The 26731-nt window shown below is 42.5% G+C and overlaps 2 protein-coding genes across 3 annotated transcripts in view; both read left to right on the top strand.

The window, feature by feature from the left end:
• The window catches only part of SPAG16 (sperm associated antigen 16), a 410847-nt gene extending 394278 nt beyond the window's left edge, over positions 1-16569 (top strand). Inside the window, 1 exon segment of the mRNA XM_087731487.1 lies at positions 16329-16569. Coding sequence (XP_087587613.1) covers positions 16329-16528 — 200 coding nt within the window. The 3' untranslated portion in view covers positions 16529-16569.
• Positions 16570-17725: 1156 nt separating this feature from the next.
• Positions 17726-26731, top strand: part of VWC2L (von Willebrand factor C domain containing 2 like) — a 53950-nt gene continuing 44944 nt past the window's right edge. The window contains exons 1-2 of one of the 2 annotated variants that reach the window (XM_087733687.1): positions 17726-17865; positions 19978-20441. In XM_087733687.1, coding sequence (XP_087589813.1) covers positions 20031-20441 — 411 coding nt within the window. In that variant the 5' untranslated portion in view covers positions 17726-17865; positions 19978-20030. Of the gene's footprint in view, positions 17866-19081; positions 19381-19977; positions 20442-26731 lie in introns of those variants that run through there. The other variant, XM_087733688.1, reaches the window with a different exon arrangement.

The raw sequence follows: 26731 nt of genomic DNA, 5'->3' as shown, positions 1-26731 counted from the left end.
AAATGAGACATTGAAAGCTAAACAGGTGGAAAGGAGGAAGTTGGAAAAAAACTAAGTGAGTGAGATGTCTTTGGAGAAAGAAGTTTGAATGGGTGTAGCTGAGGAGTGGAGGCCACTGAGAGTAGTATGGTGAGAATAGTTAACAGTGAGATCTCCGTAGCAGTGTTTTGCTATGGGGAAGGCAGAATGAGAGAGTAGTACATCTTAGGGAGGACGTTGTGAGAAAGAGCTGAAGGTGGTTGATTAACTGGAGATGTCATGGAAGAAGTGATGAAATTGTATATAGCCGGGATGTTTTGATGGAAGGAATTGAAGCTAATGCTGAGCTCTTGACCTGCTTATTGCTCATAAAGAATAAGTGAGTCTGGAGAAGGCTCCATTACAAGCTCTCCGGGTTATGTTAAGATTGAGGCAGACCAAAAGCCTGGGTTGGATAGAGTTTTCATGGTGAGTTTTCCCAAAGAATAGTTCATCTGAGCTCCGATTTAAACGCACTCCTTGATTTTACAAGCAGAAATGAGAACAAAGAAACAAACCCTTTAAAATCAAGCTTATCAGGCCAGATTTCAGTGTTAGCAGTGTTGTCATCTGCTACTGCATTTATATCTGAAGTTTAAATCTTGGCCCTTAGCCTGTGAGCAGCAGTTTATGACCATTCTGGATACAGTTCAGAACTATGCTAAGTGGTTCCATTTGAAAGACATTTTTCAATTACAGAAAAACAATTTTGGGAAGAGGTTCTGTTCAAAAGTACTTGTTGAAATTCCATTTATGCAGCCTGGCATGGTTGCTTTGGTTATGTTGCTAAAGCTCTTTTGAAACCAAACTAACTCCCTGGCAAACATATTAGTACTGCATAAGGAACATAGGAGCTGAATCTGAATCAAACCTTTGGAGAGATAGATAGAGATAGAGAGATATATAGGACTCAGAGAGGGAGTTTGGATATGAAACTGGAGGCTTTTTTTTCCCTTCAGTAGTTGCTGCGATATAAACCTCAATCCTGAGTATCTCAAGCTTTTGAGAAAATCTAGAACCAGATTTGAAGCCTGTTTTAAAACAAATATGATTTAATGAAGCTACATGAATTTGCAGCTTTAAGGCAGATCTTAAGGCTCACTTTACAATGCGAAGAAAGAGTAGACACAATGAAAGTATAATCTACTGGAAATGTCAGATTAATTTAATTATAGAGGTTATTAAAAGTTAATAACAAATGTTAATTGCATTATGTAATCATCCATTCACCTGGAGAATCCAGATGAAAGAGACCTGCATCCCTGGGAATAGAATCACGGGCCTACGATGGAGTATTTAAACCAAAAGTTCTCCCAGTGTAGAGGAACACAACCTAACCCACCATTTCCTTGTACAGAAAATAAGTTCCTGGAATTCTGCCCTAAGATCATTCTTTCTTGTTTACCAGAGAAGAATGTTTAGAGGCTTTGTGTATAAATGAAGAAAAAAGACAAAGGCTGGCGGTTTCTTTGGCTAGGCGTGGCTGATAACTCTGTCCCACCGTGTAGCCTAAGCTTTTCTTGGACGTCCCAAAACACATGGCGCTGCAAGAATAAGACTTGTGCTTTGACAGTGAAAACTGGGCATTGTAATAGCTCCAGTTCCACACAGGACTACGTCAGTACAATATTAATAAGTAACTTCCTAATTAAGAATAATAAAGAAGGCATTTAAAACAGCATTTAAAATTTGCGTGGAACAGTGGAATTTATAAGCGATTTTCCGTACGATCATTTTTTGTCCTATCAGAATAGTCATTTAGGTGGTTTAGTAATCCATGAGGTTACAGAAGGCTAGTTGCATTAATATGCTGGTTAGAATGCTAAATTTAAAAGATTTTTTTAGAAATCATCGTAAGAACATATAACTTGCAAAAAAAATGCAAACCAATGGTTCAAGTGGTTAATGTGTGAGGAAGAGAGTAGGTTTTGTATGGGGGCTGGAAGAGGGGAAAGGATATGTTTTAGCCTGATGAATGGAATGATGGGTGGGTAACTGGAAACCATGGCTTGCAATGGGACCAGTTTAAGCGTAGGTGAGAAGATGAAGAATAAGGAGTGTGGAGCAAAGAACTGGACTGATGTAGAAGATGAAGGAGGCCATGGAAGAACCAAGAAAGATACACTGAGAACAACACCTGCAGGTAGATGTAGAGCTTCAGTACAACAAGAAGGAAAATTATCAGTGGAGAAGGAAAGGAGCTATTGTAGCACAGCATACATTTTCAAAGAAAGGGAGAACAGTGAGGTACTCACCAGAAGCTTTTTTGGGTAAACTGGAAGGAGACAGGAAGGTTGCAGAAAACCACATAATTAGATATAAAAGATATACGTTGGGACTTGCATTCTATTATTCTAAGATCTTGCAAGCTAGAATTACCTCCTATCACTGCGGCTTTGCCAGAATGTAAAAGTAGAAAAAGCAGTGAGAAAAGATAATACAATGGCGAAGACTGCAATCTTCCCTCTTTTGGAGACCATGACAGCCTAAATATTAGCTGAAGCCATCCAGCAAATGAAAGGTGGATGCCTCTATTTGACAGGGTTGCTTTGGAAACCTGGATTTAAATGAAAATAATTTAAACTCCTCGTGCTTACGCAGTCCTAGGAAAGGGATGGATTGGACTTACAAAGCCTTGCCTCCATCATTTTATTGTGTAACTGGTTCTGCGAGCACAGGAAAGAGCAACTAAGATCTCTAAGCAATCAGTAGTATTGCAAATGGCAAATTCAAGGAAAAGGAACACAGTTCAAGACACATTTAGATCTTAACCTGATATATGGGAGACTGCTTGGGTGTCGTAGGACATTCTCATTTTGGAAACTGTTACACGTCATGGACTTAGGCTTGAAAGAGCAGTCAGTTTGCAGGGTCTGAGACAAACTCATTCAGACTTGACCTATGCTGGCTTCTCAGGCAAGGGATGAATAATCCATAAAGAATTAAAAATAGTTTTTGGCTGTGAATAAAAGCAGTAATGTACCAGTCAGTCCAGGACGAGTGAAAAACAATTCATATATTTCAGACACTTAAAGCATAGGAGATGCCACAGAACAGTCAGAAGTGTTAACCCCGCTTAAAACCTTGGCAGGGAGCACTGTAAAGAGCTGCATTCAAAGTGCCATAAATCTGCAAAAAGTCTAATGGATCCTACAGTGAGCTTTTTTGTTTTTTAACTGTCACTTATCTATAGTATTACAAGATATTTTGTGTATACCCAAAAGTATAAGAACTATATTAACTCAGGATTCCTTTTCAACACTCTCTAGCTACGTCCCATTACCTCACCATAGATTTTTATTGGATGCTATCCAGTGATTCCGTATTAGTGTCATAAATGCCATTATGACATACAACATTTGTTATATGCGACAGCAGCGTTCATTACTGTAAGCAATAGCATCCAGACTGCATTTCCTTACAGTATTTAGCCATTACTTGATGAGAGGTGAGAGTAATTTGGCAGCCAGTGGGAGTGGAGCAGCCCAAGGAATCGACACCGTGTGTTAGCTCTCATGGTTCAATTCATGCCTTGTGTGCACATGTAGCCAGGAGATCTGCTGTTGACTTACAGCAGTAAACACTTTTGTTATTATTTATGATTTTTTTAATAATGCCTAGAGGCTCCACTGGGCAAGTTGTAAGAGTTCCTGCCCCAGTCGGTCTAAGGAGATAAGCTGAACAAAGTAGTGTTATTGCTTTCTGTTGCAGATGGGGAGCTGAGGCACAGGGAAATTAAAAGATGTGTACTGTCAGGGAGTAAGGCAGTTACTGGAAATGATCTCCAAACTTGTCCTACCTCTGCCTCAGCCACATGTCTGCTCATTCTCCACTAATGCTCTTGCAGAGTGTTCATGGATTCGTGCATATAAAAGTTATTAGGTTCCTGCAGCAAATGTTCTTTGGCAATTAAAGTACTAAAGACCTAAATTTTTGTTCCCTTCTCTGTGACTAGAAACTCTTGGAGCATCAATACAGTCACTTAAAGCTACATGAACATCCAGCTATGGTTTCTGGCGGCTTACCTGACTCATACCTCCTGGAAGTATGTGCTTTGCTTATCACGCTCTTAGTTCTTGCAATGGGGTTTCTTAAATCCGTTGATTCTGTGGCTTCTGTGGAGCCATGCCACACTTTGTGATTAATTTGACTGCTAGTCATAGCAGAGACTGCTACATCTCAGGGCAGCACCCGGATCTGGGGGGTATAAAATCTTTTTTACCAGCTTTTATTTTTTTTTTTTTATACAAAGTGGAATGCTAAAACAGGAAAGATTCAAAAAGGCCTATCCCAGGATAATTATTAGCTCAGGAACTAGTTCGTTCAGCGTCACTGAGGGACAACAGCAGAGCAGGAGCAGTAGCAGGAATACAGATACCCTCCAACCTGTGAAGTGAGTGCCATAAACATTTAAAGGCCGTTGACTGTTTTGGTCTGATTTACTCTTGTTGTTCTTCCCTCGGTTTCATTTCAATATTGAATCAAAGGAATTTTGCATTACGGAAAACTTACTGCCCACCAAGCTCATCTGCTACATTAGTATACCTAAAGACAAAATGGTCCAGGAATGGAGAGGTTTATTTTAAGCAGCTGAGTTTCACCTACGCCGTTCACTGAGTAATCATTACACCTACTACAACTCCCCTCTCAAAAAAAAAAAAGTCACAGAAGAAAGTTTAAGAAAAAACTATATAAGCTTTGTAAAACGTAAAGGCTTCATTTTACAAATATAACTCCATGGGTAAAAGTGAGCCAGCTAACCTCTACGATAGATTTATGCCAGCAGCATTTTCTAGCATGGGACTCTGAGGGCATAAAAGTCAGAATTTCATAGTAGTATAAGGCTAATGATTAAAGTACGTGTGATGGTAGTCACAGTAACAGCCCTGAACAGGGGAGTGCCCGCCTTTCTCTTAGGTGTTCTGACAGCCTGATATTAAAGACCTGCAAGTGTCAGAAGATGTAGGAAATCAACTGGCCTCTTTGACAGATTTTACAGCATAGTGTTTGTGCTGTCAAGGCAGTGAGTATGACAACCCTGAGAAATGACAGTAATAGGAATGTTTAGGTAAAGGAACAAGCCTAATAGAGATGCTGCTGTTGACAATAACATGCTTATGTTAAAAGTAGACTCTTTGTTTGAGCTTTTACTTGGAGAAGATTTTATTAAGCCTGTTTTTCCTGTTTTTTTGTTTTGTTTTCAGAGTCTTCCTGTGTGTCTGTCTGTTTTTACTACCCTAGTAAAATAGTATTTAGTTGTAATGTGGAAGAAAGATACAAGTCATTCTGTAACACTCTGTTTCACTTCAATTATCATGATAGTGTAGGCAACATCTGAAGGCTGCATTGATTAGGATTAAAAATCACCGTTTTTTTAATCCTTAAAAGTTTATAACAGACAGAAGAAACCAATTTAAGAGTTGGGAGAGCGGAAGTTTGAGAAGATTAAGGATGGCATTGAACCCATCTATTTGGCTACTGAAAAATGAAGTAATTTGTTGAAGCTACTCACGGGGATACCTCTGGGGTGAATGGAGAGTTGGGACCTGCAGAGCACGTTTTATTCCACTTATCTCTTTCCAGTCACTATAGAAAATGCCCCGACAGCTACGATAGACTGGGCACGGAAAAGTCAGGAGGGTAACCTCAGGCTAAGCTGGAGGCACACACAGCACAAGCCAGGCTCCGCTTTCCCAGCCGCCTCAGCAGTGCTTTAACCAGCTCTGCATCAGCCTTCCTCTCCAGGGAGCATTGTGTAGGGAAGGATTTTGCTTGACAAAAAACCAGAATCCACATACATTAGATCATCCTCTAAGCTTGAAATAATAATGATAACAACAAACTAGCTTTAAGGACAAAACAGAAGTGTTTCCTGATCTTATTTGCTTAGAAAAGACTGACGAGTGCAAGAAGCATTAGGAATCAACAGTGTTTACCCAGAGCTTCTGCTCTGATCTGGACTCATAAGGACACTGAACTTCTCTTTAAGGAGCATGTTCAGAGATAAAACATTTAGGCAGAACATTGTGAAGTAAAGCAAGATAAATACTATTTTTCCCCAAAAGTGCTTTTTCTCTGAAGTGGTAGTTTTCATGCCTCCTGCTTGAAGTCTAGAAGTAAACTGAAGTTTGGCTCCCAGGTCTGCGTGGGCAAACCCTTTTGTCTGAGTCCACCTTCCTCTCAGGCTTTGATCACCTGCAGTGGTTATTAGCTGTGGTGTAAGAGCTGGCTCTTGGGGTCAAGAGATTTGTATAAAAAAGGAAGCGCTAATTACAGTCCGTTTCAATAAGCTTAGAAATATAGCAGAGACAAGTCCATTACCTCAGAGTTATTAGGGTTACAAGATGTTGACGATGCACGTGATCTGCTTTGTTACTAAATGCTACTTCAATTATGGATAGTTGCCACAGCATGAGAGTTGCACCAAATGATTAAGACTTGGGTTTAATAGAGGTCATTGCCTATGTAAGCCTGACTTGCAATGGTATTTAAGCACCTGGAGATGCATACAGGTGCCTAGTTACATTTTCAGAAGCTGTGATATAGACAAGTCTGCCAGCAGTGCAAATTAGGGAATTTCTTTTGAAAATTTCTTTGAGGTGCCTGTTTACAAGTTTTGAGTGGGATTTAATCTCAGCCTGCCTCAGCTGTCTGAAAATGAGCTACGTAGAGTCCCTCTGTAGTCAGTGCACAGAGACGATCACCTGCGATAGCTGTCTAAAAGAGGCAGGGTGAGTTCCTTTGAAAAAGAAGTTTTTCTCACTGGGAGCTGCAGAAGGAGCCCAGATGAACTAACTACTCGTCTCGGGATGGCAAGGTTAGATGAGATGAATCCCGCTCTGTGTCAAAAAACGATTACGCATCTGGTCATTCCTTTAGAGTTAATGGAAAGGATGATGCATATGCTGTCCAAGGGAAAAATAAATCATTGTTCACATCCTAGTCTCATCTTCTGTAACACAAGCATATCCATCTTATCGTTTCAGAAAGGAAGGAGGATCAGAGAGGCTTTAACTGAATGACTGCAGGCATCTGAAAATAGAGAGTGGGGAAAAGAGAAAGAATAGAATATTTATAAAAAGGTTATCTTCTATTCTCCGAATGCTTTTAGAACGGTGTTTCCATTAGTCAGAGCTATGCTCCTGCATACCTGGAATTTTTTTTTGTCTTTATACATTGCTCAACTTCACTGAATTCTTAAAAATGAGACATACCGATGCCTAAAATACATACAGCTGCAGTCAAGTAGGAAGTCCAGAGGAAAGCATGGTTTTGCACCCACATCTATATTCAGGGACCTCACTTGTAGCAGAAACAAGAATAAATTTCAATTTGTGGTGACAGCAGTTTTGCTGTGACTTAATTTTTCTAAGTTAACCCATCAATAAGTTTTATTTTTCTTAATGAAAATTTTTATTTAACGTAAGTGCGACTTTTTTTGCTTTCAGACTCTTAATAAAACACCAAGAAACCAGCTAATGTATTATGGAGATAATATTACACACAGTACCGTACTTGATGCGCTGCTTCCAATATATAAATTTAACAGAAGCAAAAAGCTTGTTCTTCAGAATAAGATTTTAGTGTGAACCTTAACTGTGCTCTGGAGCATTTGCCATCTCATAAAAAGTCCTTCAGAAAGTTTCTTTGTAAGCAGAGCTTCAGCTTGGCAACTTCTGCAGATAATTTTATGGTGATTTATTCCTTTTTGAAGATCATCAGATGATACTGATCTTTACTCTTTTCCTCCATTGTTTTCCCCTCATGCAGCATTTTAAAATTCGACATTTTTGTCATGATGTTGCCCTGGGCAGCCCAAGCACAGCTACAGCAACAACATTACTGATGCCACCTTCTCTGAAGTTTCTCAGCCAACAAGTGTTGAGGAGGTGATTGCTCTGCCAAGGCTCCAGGCAGCTCCCCGTTGATGCAGCGTCGCTGAACGCATTCCCCTTTAATGGCGATATAAAACCCAAACGCTGCCTTTTGGGATTTGAGATTTCAGAAGAGCTCAGTGGGACCAAGGTCCCACACTTGGTAGCAGTCCAAGGATTTTTGCCAGAATGCCATCTGCCTTGTTCCTCACCCTTTTTTCTCCTCCAGGTAGATTCACTTGGAAACATAGACCTACATGTGCCCACATATATATATTCTAGGTAACACTGAAAGCTAGAGGAATATGTTCCTATTGTATGCACAAAACTACTCTTCTTTGGTAGAAATTTTCATGAAAAAGCCTCCAGTCCTGGACCGAAGATGGAGATTGTTGTCCTTTTATTCTCAATATATTATTTTTGGACGTATTCTGAATATATTCAAGCATGCCTCATTAACACATCCAGAAAGGTTTTGACATCTTCAAGACTCTTCTCCAAAAGTTTCTGCTTTAATACTTTATGGTTTGTTTTGAAACTATTTTGAAAATCCCTAATGCTACCAAAAGGCCAACTAAAATCTAATATAAACAAGCTCAAGTCCAGCTGAAAGGTAGCTTTACACTAATGGTCTGGGTCTAGAAATCCTTATAAAAAGGCTTTAAGTTCTTTTATATAAAGGATTTTCTTCTATCAGATAAATGCTTTCTTTGCTCTGAGTAACTTTCTGGTGATTTTTTGATTGAAAAAGGATTTGTCGAGTTCTGCGATCTCTTTAAGCTCTGGAAATAATGCCCCTTCATCTAGGTCACATTTTCCACACAGCAAGCAGTTAAGAGAAGTCCTCTTTTTCCACTGGCCAAACATTACTCCACACCCTTACTCTTTTGAGGAAAATACATAAGGCCATATCAAGCCGCACACTCACTTCGCATCCGGGACAAATCTCTATACGCAGATTTTTAAAGATAATAACTGTATTTCTGTTAACATCCTGCCTGCATATTTTGAGTTTTCCTGTGTTCCTGGGGACTCACGTCCACCTTTATAACTGTCTATTTGTCTAAGAAACTTCTCTGCGCTTACTTTCCTGTTACTATCTTCGTCTAATACTTGGATCTAGGAAACATGCATTATATGCCCCTACTCAGTGTATAAAGCTGCCTTTCTCTTTAAAAGTTCTGTTAGTGTGCTGATAAAAGCCACATAAAAGTGAATTTGTTCATTGTAAGACCTTGTGCTGTAACTCATTATTGTAATAATGAATCTGTTTGTGATGCCCCAATCCTGCCATCATTTAAGCACATGATTACACTGAATTGAATGACTTCACATGCATAAAGTGAGTCACGAGTTTAAGTGCATACTGAGATGAGCTAATTTTCCCTAATACACTTTGCCAAATCTCCGTCTATTTAAATACTTCTGAGAAAGGAAAAAAAAGTCATTACATTACAGAATGACAAAAGGATTTTATTTTGGTACCAATATATTAAAAACCTGTATCAGCAGATTGTTGGACCTCTCCTCTCATTCCCAGCTTGCCTTTTGGTCTCCATTACTGAGAATATTTAGTAAATGGCTGCAAGTGAATTACAACCTGCTCAAGATTATTCTTCTATGCCCTCTCCCATGAAAGATCTAAACAAACACCGTGGGAATGCCAAGGGAGGAGAGGGTTACCATTATTTCCAAGACAAGAATATTTAGGACGTTTTATTCACATTTCAGAATGGAGGACTTATAACAACGTCAAAAAAGTGCATTCCTAAGCAGCACATAGTGTACATTTGGAATACAAGAAATAATTGCTATATTTGTTGAAATCTGTTTATAGAACAAAAAAAAAAGTACAACATCTATTGTATGGTGAAATCAGTTGCTTGGTAAATAACATTCTGCTTGGTGTGACAGTAATGAATTTTATCTACAGCCGTTGCAATCATAGTTTGCAGCATCTGTTAAGCATTTTATTTACTCTTATTTAGGCAAGCACAGTAACACTTGCATGAAGAACCTTAGATTGTAGTGTTTGGCAACCTTTCCATCTGCCTTTCTACCCCCCTCAGAAAGGTTTCTCAAAGTTAAAGTTTTGTCTAATTTCATACCAAGTAAAAACTGTGGGCCAGATCCTGAGCTGGTGTAAAACAACTCAGTGCTTTCCTCCCATTTCCCAGGTAAGGATCCAAGCCCATCCAGTTAGCATTTCTCTGCAGCCCAGGTGATGCCAACTCAGAAGCCGGAGGCCACTGTCATGCCATGCTGTGTCCAGGCTGAGAAGCAAGTCGTATTGGCTGGGGGGGGTGGGGGGGGTGGGGTGTGCAGCGAAACAGCTACGCTGCTCTAGATGGGCTCTGTACACCTGAACTAGCTTTGTACAGGGAGCAGTACCTGGTACCTCTACATGGGGCAGTGCATAGACATGACTTCAGACAGAAGTCCTCTCCTGCTGCCAGGGTGCCCATAAAACATTTAACTATGGCAAGGCAGTTGTGATCATGGCTAATTAAGTTTGTAATTATCTGTAGCCTTGTCCTCCCTGATCTATTTGCTGTATTTCTTGTGGTTGGTTGTTTTTTAATTATACTTAGACTGCAGATTATTCAAGGCAAGGATTGGGTGTTTTTGCCTTTTATTCATGGCCTGAGAGGTGCCCTGTTCCTAGGAGACCCTGTAGGTTGAGTGATCGGCGTGATGATGCAAGTGGTTGCAGCTCCAGTAATGACAGAAGATCTTAATTCAGAGAGAATGCAATCCAGTAGGGCTGTGTGATTCATAATATTATCTTGAAGAGAGATTCCTTTAAAAAAGGGAACAGGAAAGAAAATATGTTTGGTACAATGTGTTATGTAAGGAATTAGTAGCCTTTGGTAAGTAACGTTTCAAAAAAAACCCTTCTCTTAGAATATATTTCACTGACTAACAATCATGTGCCAAAAGTAAGCTAAATTACATTTTGCCTATTCTTGAACAGAGTTTAAAAGTTCTGAGTAACGGCATTGGTTGAACCATTAATGTAAGTCCTTAAAATATAAGTAGTTTCTTGATACTTTCCAATTTGGGTCATCTTTCTTTAAAAAAAACACACAACAAAACCAGATGCTGCTCTACGTGCATAGGAGAAATCAATGAATAGGATCAATATTCCCTCCACAGGTAATAAATGCTGAGAAGCATTTCTGTCTATCTAAATTGATCCTAGAGAATTCTTTAAATTGGTTCTGATGTGTATAAAAATCATTTCCCTATTGATCAAAGCTTTTCTTTCTTTCTTTGATATGTTATTTCATCTCTGCCATTGGTAATGGTCTCAGGCTCCTCTATGCAGTTGTGATAAACAGAATTTCTTAAATCCATGCAAGATTATAATTTTAATGAAACAAGAAATAACTGGGTTTGTGTCTTTGAAGATGAATGCTTTGCTTACGGTTAGGCAGTGCAAGTGTTTTTAAATTGGGAAAGTTACAACATCTGAATTATTTACAAGCAAATCTAAAATAACTGCCATACTTTTATTAGAAGCAATTGTCCAAATCCAGCACCTCGACTAGTCCGTTTGCTCTGAGAGCGAGAGGTGCTGGAACAGACAGGAGAGGTTTCGATCTTTCACTGTCCTTGTTCTGCTCTGCTCTTCCAGTCTATGGGAAAAAAAAAAAACTCCTCTGAGATAACAAACAGTGCTAGTTATCAGGATGAATATCTCAGCCTAATATGCTACAGTAAGTTGTGGAGTTTGCGACTTTTATTACAATACTATTTTATTAACACTTAAGCTGCTAGGCTACTCTAGCTGCAATATTAAGGCTTTGGCCAGCATCATTTATTGACTGTCAGAGCCCAATACCAGTAAACTGGTCTGCTTTTTAAGCAGTGTAAACACTGTTTACAGCTGTCTGAATGCATAAACCAGTAAAGCAGCATTTAATGTGGTCTTGGCAAGGTTTCACTCAAAATTCATTTTACAAAGAAGACGGTAATCATGGCTGTGATTTCTGTTAGGCTCTTACAGAATATAAATTGTCAAACTGTCTTTTCACAAGTACAGGTTTTGTTCCCTCTACCCCAAGTAGTATGGTTCCATCAACCCAGCAAATTAATCTTGTCTAGTTTTGTCTTCCGAAGAAATGCAGTAACAAATTAGATTGCTTCAACATACTGTTTTAAATGTATTCACCAGTTCAAATTAGGAGATGGATTTCGTATTGTATTCACATGAGTGGCTTTGGTTTTGTTAGTATCTACATAGCAGCATAGGTATGCAAAGTTCCTTGCAGATGAGAAAAAGCATGTTGCTTACTTACATGTAACATAACTGAGCTTCACTGAATGCAATAATTTTGATTTTAAGCTCACATGTTTAGGTGAGTGTGGAGACTCCAGTAAAATTACTTCTTTTTTTTGACAGATTCTCGCTTTTGACACTTTATGGCTATGTCCTTTCTTAGGCTCAGAACTTTATGTACATTTGGAAAATCTACAGTGCCAGATTTCCATACAAGATAATTCATTTTAAGTACCCTATTCTCCAAAGTGGGGTACATGTCTTAAAAGCAATCGCATCTTTTGAGGTACTAATTGATTTTAGGGTTCAGTTCTGGTTTCAAAACAATGTAGGGATATGGTTTTAGTATCAGGAATAGTTTTCCTAGAAGTGATTTTTATTGTTTTGTGAAGTATAAATGTATTTCCAGCCCAAACAACAGCACTGCATTTGTAATGAATCAATGCCTAAAACCCAGAGCATTGCCACTCTGGAAATGGCAGCCTGGCGAGGTAGTGCGCCTGAGACTAGGAACAGAGTTTTTTCTCTGTAGTACACGGGGACTGGAAACCTACAGCAGTAGCTTACTCAAATGCTGGGGGAAAAAAGGGGAGCTGAAGTGCGGTGATCACTCAGAGGAAATTCAGTTTTGTCCAAGAAGAAAGGTGACGGTTCAGAAATACCATGTCCCATTCTGCGCTGCTTCCGACAGCTTCTCTGGCTGCCTCGCAGCTCCCAGATTAGCTGGGATTCAGACTAGCATTTTGATGGAAACTCCATGTTTCACCCACACCACCTGGGGGGTAGTTTGGGGTCTGGCTCAGCTCTGGATTTCTCTGTGGGGCCCCAGGGAGGGAAACAGTGGCGATACCATGGGCTGACTGAAGCTTGAGGTTTGCATATGGAAAAAGCATGATCAGCCAAGTACATTTTAGTGTGCAAATATTTTTTTCTGGGTAAATTGTCATCCCTCTTAACGATTGCTTGCACAGAAGTTGTTTATACCTTCCATTGCCTTCGCTGCCTTCCTCTCTCTACATTTTCTCACTCGCTGCATGCTTTTTGAAGCAAGTGACCAGATGGTCAGAGCTTATGTTATTCTAAGGACATAACAGGGGTACATCAGAAGAATTAGTACCTATGTTCTAGATATGGCCAACAGCAAATCAACTGTAATTAGTACAAAGGCTGCTACTGTAGGGTCTCTTTGTCGTGGCACTGTGCTTTGTCATCACTCCTGTCTGCCAGTTTGAAGAAGAAGGATGAGCTCAGGACTGGCATGAGGCCATCCAGAGCAAAGCTTCATTTTAGCTCCCCGTATTGCCCGTCCGGGAGGTGCGCCAGCAGATCCAGAGCCGGTTCTCTGGAAGCCTCGTGAGGTGGAGATCTAGAGGCTGTGAGATCTAGAGGTCAGAGTCTTTGAGGCTTTGCATCTTCTAAGCAGAAACTGTTCGTTTCGACGCAAATCAGCGTAACTGCTGAGTTCCCTGAGTTTGCACAGGCCAGCCCCACCTGACAGTTTGGGCAAAGGGATGAAGAAAAATTTATCTGCAGGCTTTTATCTTCCTCTGAGTGTTGTATCAAAGTGCCTTCGCTAGTGCACAAGTAAGTATCCTTCATAAAAACAGAGCTTTGCATGACAATTATGTAATAGTTTTTGTTTGCTTTCCTAATTGGAGAACATTTTGAAAGAGCAATAAAACACAATTTGTTCCCTCTTTCCAAAACGAAACATCTCCTTTTGGAAAGAAGGAGGGAGTAAATTTACATTATAATGAGCAAATTGTTATGAGCGCGTAGATCAGTGTTGACATAAAGGGTGACGGAAATGAGATGTTCTCATTTTGTGCGTTCCCCTCCCCTTTCGCTCCCTCCCGCACGCGTTTGCCTGTGCATCCTGCTGCTACCGAGCAAGGAGGTGGCTGTGCTCATAGTCAACGATAGTAACACATCATAACTCAGCTAACAAAAATTCATATGAAAGGAATCATTCTTCACCAGGGCTGCCTCATACCCCTAAAGCCTTTCCCCAGGATGTACTAGCGATGAAGGCACGTGCACTTCACTACTGCACCTCCTAGCTAGCTGGTTTTTATTGTCCCTTCCTATTTTCTTATTGGTTTTGTCATTTCCCGATACCGTCACGGAATATTGGCACAGACTGAACAGATGAGAGTGCTATTGTTTTGCTTCAGGCATATGACTTATCTAGCAAAGAGTTTGGCAAAACGCAGTGTTGGGGTCTGCTCCTGCCCTGCTGCCAAACTGGGGGGGTGAATTAGCCATTGAAGCTGTTGTCTGTTTTCACTCTGTCCTGCCCTTACTTTCTGGAAGTGAACTGCAGTTGTCCAAATCTTTTCTCCTTTCCGTCCCTCTCTCTTTGTCACCAGTGGGTTTGTTACTGGTTTTGAGAAGCTGAAAGTGACATTAACCCCCTGCCCAGCTGTTGCGGTGTCAGGGCTCCAGGCAAAATGGCATTTGTTTGGCTCTCAGAGAAGTCATCCCAGCGATTGCCTGGAGAGTCTGGCTGCAAGTGAAATCCATATGCAATGCTTCTGTCAGCAAAGACTTGCTGGAAGAGAGTTTATAATAAATATTCACATCTGCTGCTTTGGACACTCTAATCCATCCTACAGATCTTTGCTGTGTCAGGCTTTGTTCTAGAAGAAGCAGCCGGGTAGTTACAAAGGTTTGCAAATAGGGCATATTTATCATGGTTAGCTCTACTTTCTAGTTCCCTTTCTTGCACAAATATCCATGACCACGCTAAGCATAAGTTGTGATTAAATATTGTCAATGCATTTGTAAGGTGTTTCAGACTATGTGTTTCCTGTAATAAATGGAGAAAATGGCAGTTGTTTGCTTCCCGGGCTGTCAAATGAAGCCATCGGATCTCGATGAGCAGAGCGGAGAACATCATCGTTATGAATTAGTTTGAATGGAGGGACAATATATTCCCTGGATAACACATCCAGGTTTTAATGTTAATGTTTAACATTAACACATTTTAATGTTACACATGACGTAGGCACACCCAAGGCCCTGTGGCTTGCATACTATTAAAACTGGGACAGATTCCCCCATACTAACTTCTGTTGGGCAATACGTTCCCGTTGGCTTCTTGGCAAATAACCTGTATGCCTAAAAACAGCAAAATATCAACTGTTTTTCATAATCTTCCCCAAAATGATGACCTTGGTGCCAGATTGACTTTGTCAGTGTCAATATTAATTATTCCTCTGCTGGCGATGTCTTTGCTTTCAGAGAGAAAATCCTGATACATAAAAAGAGCTGTAATCATTTGGAGGGTATATTGAACTTGCTTCTAACAGAACAAGGTGTTTGACCAAGATCATGACTGGCAGTACAATGATCCCGTTGTTGGGAGGACCACATCAGCTTTGAAATGAACGTATTGATCCTCTTTTTTTTTTTTTTTTTTTTCCTTTCGTACGTGAAACTCATGATTATTATAGTTAATTTCTAAAAGGAGAGAGTCTTTATCTGGTGGCTGGATAAGTAAAAGGTGCTTCAAACGTATCACTTACCAGCTGTTTCCTCTGCTTTTATTTAAGCAGGAAGGTAATAAACTTATAAACACATTCTGCCTCCTTGAGAGTGATGAAAACTGAGTCCGTTTAGTTCATAAATAAACACATGGAAACCGGGAACTCCTTTTTCTACTGTTAGACCCAATTCTATACTAACAATTTCATTGTGGTTGTTTTTTTCCATAAGGATATAAGGGAGCAAGGCACTCAGTTCAGTCAGATGCCTGACCTCCCTGAAATTCAGTTGAAAATCTGCGTCTTCGTTTCTTACAGCGCTGTACAAGCAAAGCAGCGTTAAGAACGTGGTCTGATGCTGATACCTCCAGGTATCAGAAGAGCATCTGCTTCTCCGGTGCTCAGTCTGTGTGTCGGAATCTGGCCCTGAACAATTGTGTCCAAATAGAAATAAAACAGCTGTGCTCCTACATGCCCGGGTCTCCAGATTCACTTAATCACTCCGAAATCCAATCTCATTATTATTGATCTGTCCAACTTTCTGATAATTTATCTCAGAAACCAGGAGTATGCAAACGTGGGTGTCTTTAAAGGAACGATCTCAAAACTCCCAGTGCCGCTCTCCTGCTTTGCCTTTGCAAACCTTGGTAACTCTCCTTTGAATTTCAGGTCGTATCGTGGCTCTGGCAAGCAGCGATGGATCCGTTGAGGTTCTGCGACTTGGGTTTGGGCAGCTCTCCAGCCTGCAGGGCCACGGCGGCGAAGCGCACGGCGTTCTCTTCGCCCACAAGGCAGAGCAGCTGCTCTCCGGGGGTGCCGACGGTACGGTTTGTCTCCGGACCCGAGGACCAGCACGCTGCTTAACCTAACCTTCACGTCAAGGCGTTACGGGAAAAAATGGTTGGAGAACGTAGCAGCGAGGGCTCAGTGAAGTGATTTCACGGTTAATGTTTGCAGTGGGAATAATCGCCCGAAAGGAGTAGTATTCTGAATTTTATCCAAATAAAACCCCCAATTTCTCCCTCTTTCTGTTGACACCGTGTTTTTCCGAACATCAAGAATCTCTCTTTTGGTGGTTTCTGGAGAAATAGCTTTACAATGACGCCTAATGACAGAGCAGACGAATTGCAAGGAGAGCGATTTTTAATGTAACACAACACGAGACACGAGAGCTGGGCGCCCCTTCCCCGGTGCCAGCCTGTGGGAAGATGTGAAGTTTTAATAATGCAGCAGGGGGGGATTTTTCCCTGCAGCAAACGCTCCGGACGCCGCCGGGAGAGCGGGCATGAGCAGGAGTTTGGGAGAGCGGCGGTGAGGGCAGCCGGCGCCCCAGCCGGCGGCGGCCGCGGCGGCGGGGAGCTGCGGGCGGGGGAGCGGCGCCGGCCGGGACGCGCCGCGGCGGCCTGAGCGGGGGGGGGGAGGGGGGGGGGCGCGGCGGCAGCGCGGCGCCCCGCGGAAAGGCGCGCGCCGCTCCGCGCCATGGCGCGGCCGCGCTGAGGCCGCGGGGCCTGACCGCTCCGCCGCTGCGGGTTTTTTTTTTTCCCCGCACTTCCCTTTTTTTATTTTTTTTTTTTTCTTTCCCCTCCTCCCAAAATTAATTATACTAATAATCGGCAGGGAGCGCGGAGCTGCGTGGGCCGGCGCGGGCATGCCCGGCCCCCGGCCCGGGGAGTCCCCGCAGGGGAGCGGGGCCCGCCGCGGGGGCTGCCCGCCCGCCGGCCGCGGGGCTCCTCCGCCCTCCCTCTCCCACCTGCCCACAGCCTAACCAGCCCCCTCTCCCCCCCTTCCCCCGCCGTGGCAAATCCTGACTCGCAAGACGTCCGCTGGGCACAGGGAGGGGATGTAGATGGGGTTTTTTTCTCTCCCCCCCCCCCCCCCCGCCCCAAGACCTGAGGAAATCCAGCCCAAGTTCGCCGCGATGACTGTGCTGCTGGCATCGGGGTTTCTCCGCGGCATCCCTGCCTCTGGACCGCCTCGCCGCCGCTGGCTTTGAATCCTCAGCGCCGGGTTAAAGCTTAATTCTCATGTTGTGGTTGCTGGGCTGCCGCTTTCCCCTGTTTTGCGATGAGAGGTGGAGGAAAAGGGATGGTCCGTGAGTCAACACTGAAAATGTGATTAGGAGGAACTGCTTTCGCTGATCTCTTTCTAACCTTTTAGTCCATGTTGGCCTGTGACCCCTTCCAGCTTTCAGGTCGAGCCTGTTTAGGTAAGTGTAAATTATTCACTTGGGGTGAGGGAAGGCGGATGGAAACGTGTTACTCAGAGACTTACCTACGATCCTGGCCTCTCTCACGATGAGAAATGATGAGAAAGTTCAGCTGTAAACTAATTCTGAGCTGAACAGCATTTGTTTACTTGTTGAAATCTGTCCGTGCAAGACGTCTGCAGTCTGTCTGATTTCCAGGATCGCCGCTGAGCCGAGTGCTCGTGAGTTGCTGTGGGACATCTCGGGTGACTACAGACTGTAGCACAATGTAGTGGTCTTATTTATGATCTATGAGAACTTTTTTTTTTTTTTTTTAATTTGGAGAGCTTCCTCATCAAACTTCAACACGTTCTCTTGATTGTTTCACATTTCCTCAGACATGAATTGCTTCATGTTCTGCTTTTTCCCCCTAAATGCCCACCAATCTGCAATATTGCAACCTACCTGTAGCATTTAGGTGGGCAAGAATCTCTGCTCTGTAGATCCGTAAAGCAGCCCTATCTGCATGAATCACCCGATTCCCAAACAGCGTGTTACAATAGGTATTGCTGATAGTAGTAACACGGTGCATAGTCCTTGTGATGGAAACGTAGCTAGTACTTAAATTAAGAAGATATCTTTTGAATTTGATAAAGCTTGTGTAATATCCGGTGTCTCCCTCTGTTGTGGCTTTGGAAAAACTGCTTTGTCAACAGGATCCCTTAGCTGCTTCTCTAGGATTAAAGCTTTCTCCTCCTGCTGCTGCTTTTTTGCTTCAATTAAGGGAGAACTAATTGCTGAACATCTGCAGTCCACCAAAAATCCCAAAACATAAAAAATACCTGGGGGGGGGGGGGGGGGTGTTCGTGTTTGCCTGTGTGTGTAGGTTAATGCCTGTTTGTATATACCGTGTGTATCTGTGTGTGCACGCTACGGGAACGGAGGAAGGGAAGGAATGACACACACATCCAAACAGTCTATTTTTGGTGTGTGCCGGCAACTACCTCCATCGTTCTCAATCCATGCAATGCCAATGTTTCATCTCATTTAAAAGTTTCCTGTAATACTTTGCCCAGTTCCCTTAAGAGAGGTCAGAAACCATTTTGCTGCTGGGGTTGCACGGGCTGTAGGCTGGCGTGCCGGCAGGACGGCGTGGTGGTGGCAGCGATGTGGCACCGCGGGCAGCCAGTGGCACACCCAGGGCAGACACGGAGCCTTCGCCTGGAGCTGACTCTCCTGGGGGCAGTGCAAAGCTCCTCTCCCTGTCTGGGTCAGTCCTTGGCTCGGCCGTTTCAGCAGAGCTCTCCAAAGGTCGGGCCATGCTGCATGGCTCCCAAAGTTTTAGCAAGGCTCCAGCTTAATCAGACAAACCCCTTTGCAGCGGCTCCATGCATTACACAGGCATTTAACATCCTGCTGTCTGTGTTTCTCTCTGGGAATTACTGAAATGCTGAATAATGGAGAAGAAGAATTACATCTTCGCTTCTGCCGGGATTATATGGACCTGCCGCCGGCTGGGCTGTGTTGGTAGCCCAGGTAGTCCCTCTTCCTCTTCAGAAATGCCATATAAAACATTCTGTACTGTTCCACCTCTCGCAAACCAAGTATAACCAAGCACCACCTTTCTTACTGGATGCAGATCTACCTCCAGATTATGCTTATCTCATTTTTCAATTCAGGTTTCCCACCTCAGTTTAATGAAGTGGGCTGTGCACCGTATGTAGCATGGAGGGACAGTGGCTACAGCAAGAGGTTAAGACCATGCTTAAACTTAGGTTCAAGTCCCTCTGAGCTGCCCATCACCATGTCATTTCGGGCATCTAGTTTAACTTCTGATGCATCAGAAAACTCAACTGCACGAACGAGGAAAGTAAAAATTAGATGATTCTGTGAGCCACCATTTCTATAGAGAGATTTTGTGGGCATATGCTTACAGGCACGTGTGTCTAATTTATGCATTTCATGTGCTTTATTCTCTTTAACAATAATTGAGAAGAGGCTTAATTCAAATGAAACAGTGATAGTTATCTGTGCAGTTTGCAAGCACTGATTTATTCTGGGGTGAAAGTATGGCCTTTATAAGTCAATATTCCTTGGAATTTTGAGTTCTCACTTAAAAATATTTGTTTTCAGACAACACTGGTCTCCCTATGGAAGCAGCTCTTTCTGTTTGGCATTGAGATCCCATGGAGAAGCTGAGGAGGGGGATGGCTCTTCATATCCATGAAGCCTGGATACTTCTGTTTGTGATCCCCGCTTTGGTCACTCCAGCAGCCATCAATCATGAAGACTACCCTGCCGACGAAGGGGACCAGACCTCCAGTAATGACAATCTGATCTTTGATGACTACCGAGGGAAGGGCTGTGTAGATGACAGTGGCTTTGTGTACAAACTGGGAGAACGGTTTTTCCCGGGACATTCCAACTGTCCCTGTGTCTGTACTGAGGATGGACCTGTTTGTGATCAACCAGAATGCCCTAAAATCCACCCAAAGTGTACAAAAGTGGAACACAATGGATGCTGTCCAGAATGCAAAGAAGTGAAAAACTTTTGTGAATATCATGGGAAAAATTACAAAATCTTGGAGGAATTTAAGGTATGAAACCCTCTCTTCAGTATTTAATATTAGTGTGCTATAAGAACTGTATTTCTTTGGGGGACTCTCAAAGGCACTCAGTATTTTCTCACTGCTGTTAATGGGTGCTAAAGCTTTTAGCTTTAGCTAGAGACCCTTTTAGCTTCGATGCAGGTCTGGCTAATGTGAAAGCTGCCACCTCGTCCCTCGCGTGCACCAGGTGAGGGCCAATGGTCAGTGAAAAGTCCCCGCATGAAATGCCAGCCCTCTGAATCTGCTACTCTGGACAAACTTGTTCTTTGCTCGTAGCATGAATCAGGTTGGACTACCAATGGTGTCTGTAAACCAATACTGAGAGCTTTTTAAGAACCCCTTTTCCAATCTGGATAGCAAAAATTGGTGGCATGGTACTGAGAATTGTTACTCATAACTGTATGAGAATGCAAGTAAGTAGATTGCAAGCTGTATTTAATATTTTCATTTCAGCTGTGATAAGCCTGTCTAGAACAGCAGAAGATGAATTTCTAGGCAGATGACCATCTCAAGTAGTAAGAAGTATGGGGTTTAATTGTAATGGTTGAGTTCCTATTGGGAATGTTGTAAAGAAATCCTTCTGGAATACATCTTAAAAGTAAGACCAGATTTTCAAAAACCATTACGTTTTACACAACCTGCATTTTTCATTCTAATGAGTTTGATTGCTTGTGGTCAATTCTGCTAAGGAAAATAGCATTTCACAATGAAGAACAGGGTCTGCAAAGGCAATAGGTTTACACGAGTTTGTTCTCCCAGGTCACATGGCTTTAAGATTCGTACCTCCGTAATTAGTGGCAGCCTATAACTCTTGGTGGCTGTATGCCTGATCTCATTATACACTTGCCAATATATTTTCTTTTCTGACAATGAAAATACTTCCATAAAGATCTGTGTACTTTACAAGTTCTCGGTAACATAGATCACAATTTCCTTTTTCCCAGATACGGTCATTTTCAGTGAAGGTAGTATTTAGTTCCTTTCTTCTGTCATGCATGGTTTATATTCATCTTTTTCTGTCCATCTGTAACTGCAATCACTCAATATGGGCAAGTCAGTTTAATGTCATAGTCACAAGGCAAAACAAGTATATGAGGAACATCTCCTTGAGGGCCATCCTGATCAACTTGTTCTCTTCTTTGCTTTGCTGAGGAATGTGAAGATGCTGATTTTGTGAACTGCTTAAATAACAGTTTCTTCTTGCCATAGGAAGGCCGAACCCAGCTTCATCCCACAATCACGCTTTAGTGGTCCCATGTTGACTGCTGTGTTTTCAGGTGATGGAAGTGTCCCGCCGAGGTGCAATTTTGCCACGTGGTCAGGTTCTTACATAAAAGTTACAAGGACTCTTTTTGGAGAGATTTCAGTGGGAGAATAATGAGATGGCTCTTCTCATTAAAGTGTCTTTTGCGTGTGAATGAAATACAAAAGTACTAATCACTTGTCCTGAAAGAAATAATTGCACCCTGATAACAGATTAAAGGATAGAGAAACAGAATTTAGGGAAGAAAGGCTATTAGAGGGAGTTAGAGCAATCTGGTTCATTGTTCGCTGTGTTCAAAAAACGTGGGGTGTTGTGTGGAAAGCAAAGTTCCAGCAGCCTCTGAGAAACACAAAGTAGATGGTGGCACACCACTCTTGCACACGGTAACCTTTGGTCCAGGACTAATGTGAGATCCTTCAGCCTTAATTTAGTTGACAGTCGAGCTTTTGACCTGGACTTGTGTTTTGATGAGAGCTCAATACCTTGTGGAATAAGGCAGAAACCAATTTTTTTAAAATCTGTGTGTTTACCTAGTGTGAATATAGTGAATAGTGAACTAGTGAAACTCTTTTTTCTCTCGAAGTAGTGGAAGAGATTCAGGCAATAGAAGATTACTGTGCACTTCCAGGGGTGTTCTGGGGAAAAAAAAGGAGCACCCATAAACGATGAGTTTATAAATGCTGTAGGAAAGAGAGAACTTCAGGATGCAGGAAACTGCTGCTATGAAGTAAAATCTTGACTTCATTGAAGCATCCAAGCATTTTACTTTTTACTTCAACTGAACAAAGATTTTATCTGCTATCTCCGCAGAAGAAACTCTGAGCAGTCCCTAGGTTTTGTAGGCTCTGAGCTCTGCTTTACCCTCGTCCTGTTGACTTCACAAGATCTGCAAACTTGTCCCAAGTCCATTCCACACACATCGAAGTCTGTCTTTGCCAAAGAGGAGAGGCTTTCTCCAGTTGTTCTGACTCGAAACCAGACTCCTTTCAATGGAAACGGAGGCACTGGTTTATGTGGGCTCGTAACCCTTTTACCCACTTGATTTACTTTTGCTAATACGTAGGTTCCAAATGATCATCTATAGAAGTGCTGCTTGGCTACAGCTGAAAATAGAGTCCATTTAAAAAGCTTTTGCAAGTGTGTGTCTGTGTGTGTGTGCACACAAACATTCATACTTGCTCTAGTAGTATTACCAGGACTGACTCATCTTGTAGAAATTTCAACTGCCTGGTCTTTCACAAATGAGGATTTTTTTTTTTCCTCTAGGATACCAAAATCTGTGAGAGGTTTCCATTTGAGAGAATTTTCCTGTCTTGTTTCTAGGTTTCTGTTTAGGTTTTGGGTGAGACATCCAAATGAGATTTAATCTTTTTTTTTTCTTACCACTGACAGTAACTGTGACTATCTCAGGGTAAAGGAGTAGTTATAAAGACCCATTTCTTGAGTATTTAGCTTTCTTCTAGTGAACTGATCTTATACCTCTGATTTTTTTTTACTCATAACAATCATAAGCGCAAAATATAAACATAACGACAAGCCATCTAGCTTAGACAGCTGTCCAAATGTTTATGCTTGTGCCCCTAAGTCATTAACATGTACAAATGAAATGCTGAACTGAAGTTCAATTGTAAATTTAAACCCATTAGTAGTTTTTCTTGTATCCTTTGGTAAAACCTTGTGTCCCTGACAGATGGTTTAGTAACCCCATGTAGCATCTTCATAGCTCTGTTATGGCTCCTGGGAGATCTCTGTGGGTTTCGAGCCCCAGCTGCCCATACGGAGCCTGCCTCATCCCCTTGGTTTGCCTGGGACTTATCCCCAGCTTCGCCTGAGGCTGTGGTTCCACCTGGAAACCCTCGCAGAAAAGGTCAGTGCAGTCTCCCTAATGTGACTCAAACGTGTTTAATATGTAGATTGCTGCCTGGTGTTCAGGATTTTGACTCCAGTGGAGCAGTACGCAGGAGAAAGGGGAGGTCTGGTGGCTTTTACTGGGATCCCTCTATCTCTTTCCCAACTTCATTTTCCACTTCTGTCCTTGTCAGCCGCGAATCTGGTCTCTTGGGTCTCCTCCGGTCCCTCTCAGAGGCGAACACGGTGCGATGGGCAGCTGTGGTGGCTGCAGGGAAGGTGTGAAGGATGCTGCGAGTCTCAGGCAGTCTTGTTTTCTCCAGAGAGATCTGGCGGAGACCCTTGGGGTCACTTAGCAGCTTGCTTTTTCTCCCACACATCAGCCATGTTTTGATTTCAGTCCTGGAGGTTAAGGTCCGAGTCCCAGGTGCTCCGTGCTCGCCTGTACTAGCAGAGATCTCTCAGGGAGGTTGTTAACCCTCCCCTTTCTTCCCAGAGAGAGAAAACAAGCAAATAACAACTCTGAGCGCGGTCTCGGTTATTGTAAGTATACATGGTTGTGTTTTAAATGAATGTTCCCAGACAGCAGCTTATGTAAACTTAAGGAGACGGTGTACCGCCAGCATGATGGATGTTCATTGGCAGCTTATGGAGAAATCGTGCAAATGTCAGTGAGACAACAGTTTTCCTAAGTGCTGATTAGTTTTTACTCTCCTGCATAACTTGCTGAGAGAGAAGCACATGCCTGCCCGCATTTAAGAAATGCAATTTGCAGTGTTGTTTAAGGTACATTTGTAGCCACAGTGAGGAGCCTTCTGAAAATTATTAGGTTGTCAGTTTGAAAAGTCCGTAATCACTTGTGAACTTCCTAGATCTCTCATCAGCCAATATAGGCATATCCAGAATAACCTTCTATGGGCCCATATGAATATGGAGCAAAATACTATTGCTGGGAAATGGATGATCGGTTCATAAGAGACTGTCAAGCTGACATTCTTGAAACATTCTCTTCATTTTAGACCCTACAGGCAGGAACTGCTCCCTGTCCCTGCAGGAGAGTGAGTCCCGGGGACAAGGTTTTTGGTAGCATGGTGCCATCTTTCTGAAAGCCAATGGCAGAAATTTTCTAGCCACAGACGTTGAAATGTCTCAATTTGCCTGGCAGGACACTGGGTGAGTTATCTTTTGGGTGGGAACACGAGAGGTTTTGGCATCACAGCTTGGCCTTCCTGGTGACATTCATGTCAGAAGAGCAGCTTCAACCTGCAGTTGTGAACTTGAGCTTGGAAACAGCTCTGAACATCAAAGACATTTCTTGGGTGCTCTTCAGTGACCGCCCTGCTTTCTGCCACGCACAAAGCTGCAATTTCTTCCAGCAGTTGGCTCTGCCAGTAATTAACCTCTGCTGCTGCCTTTCATCTGCCTGCCCTTTCCAGTGACTTCAGCTCCTTGTTCTCCGCCCTTCCAACTTCACTGCTCCCCTCCCAAACGCTTCCTTGCTCAAAATGTCCATAGCTGATGCCCAAATGTTTGTCCCTTGCAGCAAGCACAAGTGTAGAGGGATGGTAGAACAACCCATTGCCCCTGGCCAGGCCTCCACACTGTGGGGGAAAAAAAACAGAAAAAGAGAAATTTTAGTTTCATTCTTGGGCAAAATCTCCACTGACTTGAAAAAAGCCAGGATTTCACTGCTGGATTTCTACTTTATTTTTCTTTCCCATGTTTCCTGCCACTATATCTTAAGTTCATTGCTTTGTTTTGTCCACAAATCATCTGTAATCCTTCAGCTAGGGCTTCTGTATCTCGCTGACTTCATGTCTTCGTGAGCAGCACTTTGCACAGTAGGGATCACAGCTCTCACAGGGATCTTCGGGGTATAATCAGAATCCAAAATAAATGAGGACTATATAAGCATAGCATTATCATGTACTAATTCTCAGCTCATTATGGAAACCTTTACTTCGGAATAGTGGCACCTCCTTCTCCTTTGTTAATGCTCTTTAAAAAATGTTTTATTAATGCAATTATCTCAATATAACTTAACAAAATAAGACCTCTCATCAAAAGGCATTAGCACATGCAAGAGTGTATTCAGCGGCTATCCCAGCATCTCTCAGTCCCTGAAATGCAGTGCGTCCGTTCTGTCACTGGAGAAAAGGAGACAATGAAACCAAAAAAGGATTCCCCACCCCCAGAACCATGCCAGAAATAGAAATTAAGTGGTGCAAACTACAGCCTTGCTCTGACCATTAGTTACCCAGCCTGGGAGTGCAACCTTGTAAAATATGAATGAAGCACTTGGGACGTTCCCAAAGCATTACTGACGCGGTGGTGCTGTTAGGTGAAAAACAAGAGTTTGTTGCAGCCCTGGGTTGAAAGGGAAGGTGAGAGGGAGAAGTGTGCAACCCCCCGGCGCCTGGGGTGGTGCAGTGGGCTGCTCTGAGTCCCCCAGCCCTGCCCAGCCGTACTGAACTGTCCTGCTGCAGTTTTGGACTGTGGATGCTGTGCTTTACATCAGCGTGAGAGAACAGAGGTACGACACCTTAAATCTGAGGAGCTTCGTTAGGGCACTAGAAAAACAAAGCGGGGAGAAAAGGAAGGTTCTTTACTGAGTTTTCTCCTCTAGTATATGAGTGTTCCGTTTCCTGGGGAACCTTGGAACACGCTAAAATCACGGCAAGCTAATCATTGCAAGAACTAGCATTATTAAAACCTTTTGGTAGTATACTAAACCAGTCATCCAAATCACTAGTAGTTTTTAGGTCTTCGTTCATGAATTCCAAGAAGCTGATTACTAACCCAAGCCAGCATGGGGCCCAGGTTTTAATATTGGCATTTTTCTCTCCAAGATGTGTGCAGCAGGTTTTTTTTCTACTATGACTCAAACAAACGGGTTTTGGGTTTTTTTCCTTCTTCTTCTTCTTGTGTGTTCTGCAATTTCACGTACGGCTAGAAAATCATAATACAAAAGAAATTTCAATAACGTGCCTGTGCTTTAATAAAAGGAGCCATGAACAATGCCAGCACTGAAGATAGCATACAGCCATTGAAATCAGACAGGGGAAACAGAACATCAGTCAGATGGAAAAGTATGATTTATTATCTCCCTCCTGGCAAAATTACAGTGACAATGTCTATGCAAAGGAATCTGAAATTACTGACTTAC

This window comes from Nipponia nippon, unplaced genomic scaffold (assembly GCF_047370975.1).
Source record: "Nipponia nippon isolate SJK-2023a ecotype South Korea unplaced genomic scaffold, ASM4737097v1 scaffold_5, whole genome shotgun sequence".
NCBI lineage: Eukaryota > Metazoa > Chordata > Aves > Pelecaniformes > Threskiornithidae > Nipponia > Nipponia nippon.
The sequence above is the reverse complement of the archived record's forward strand: the minus strand, read 5'-3'. Positions and strand labels throughout refer to the sequence as shown.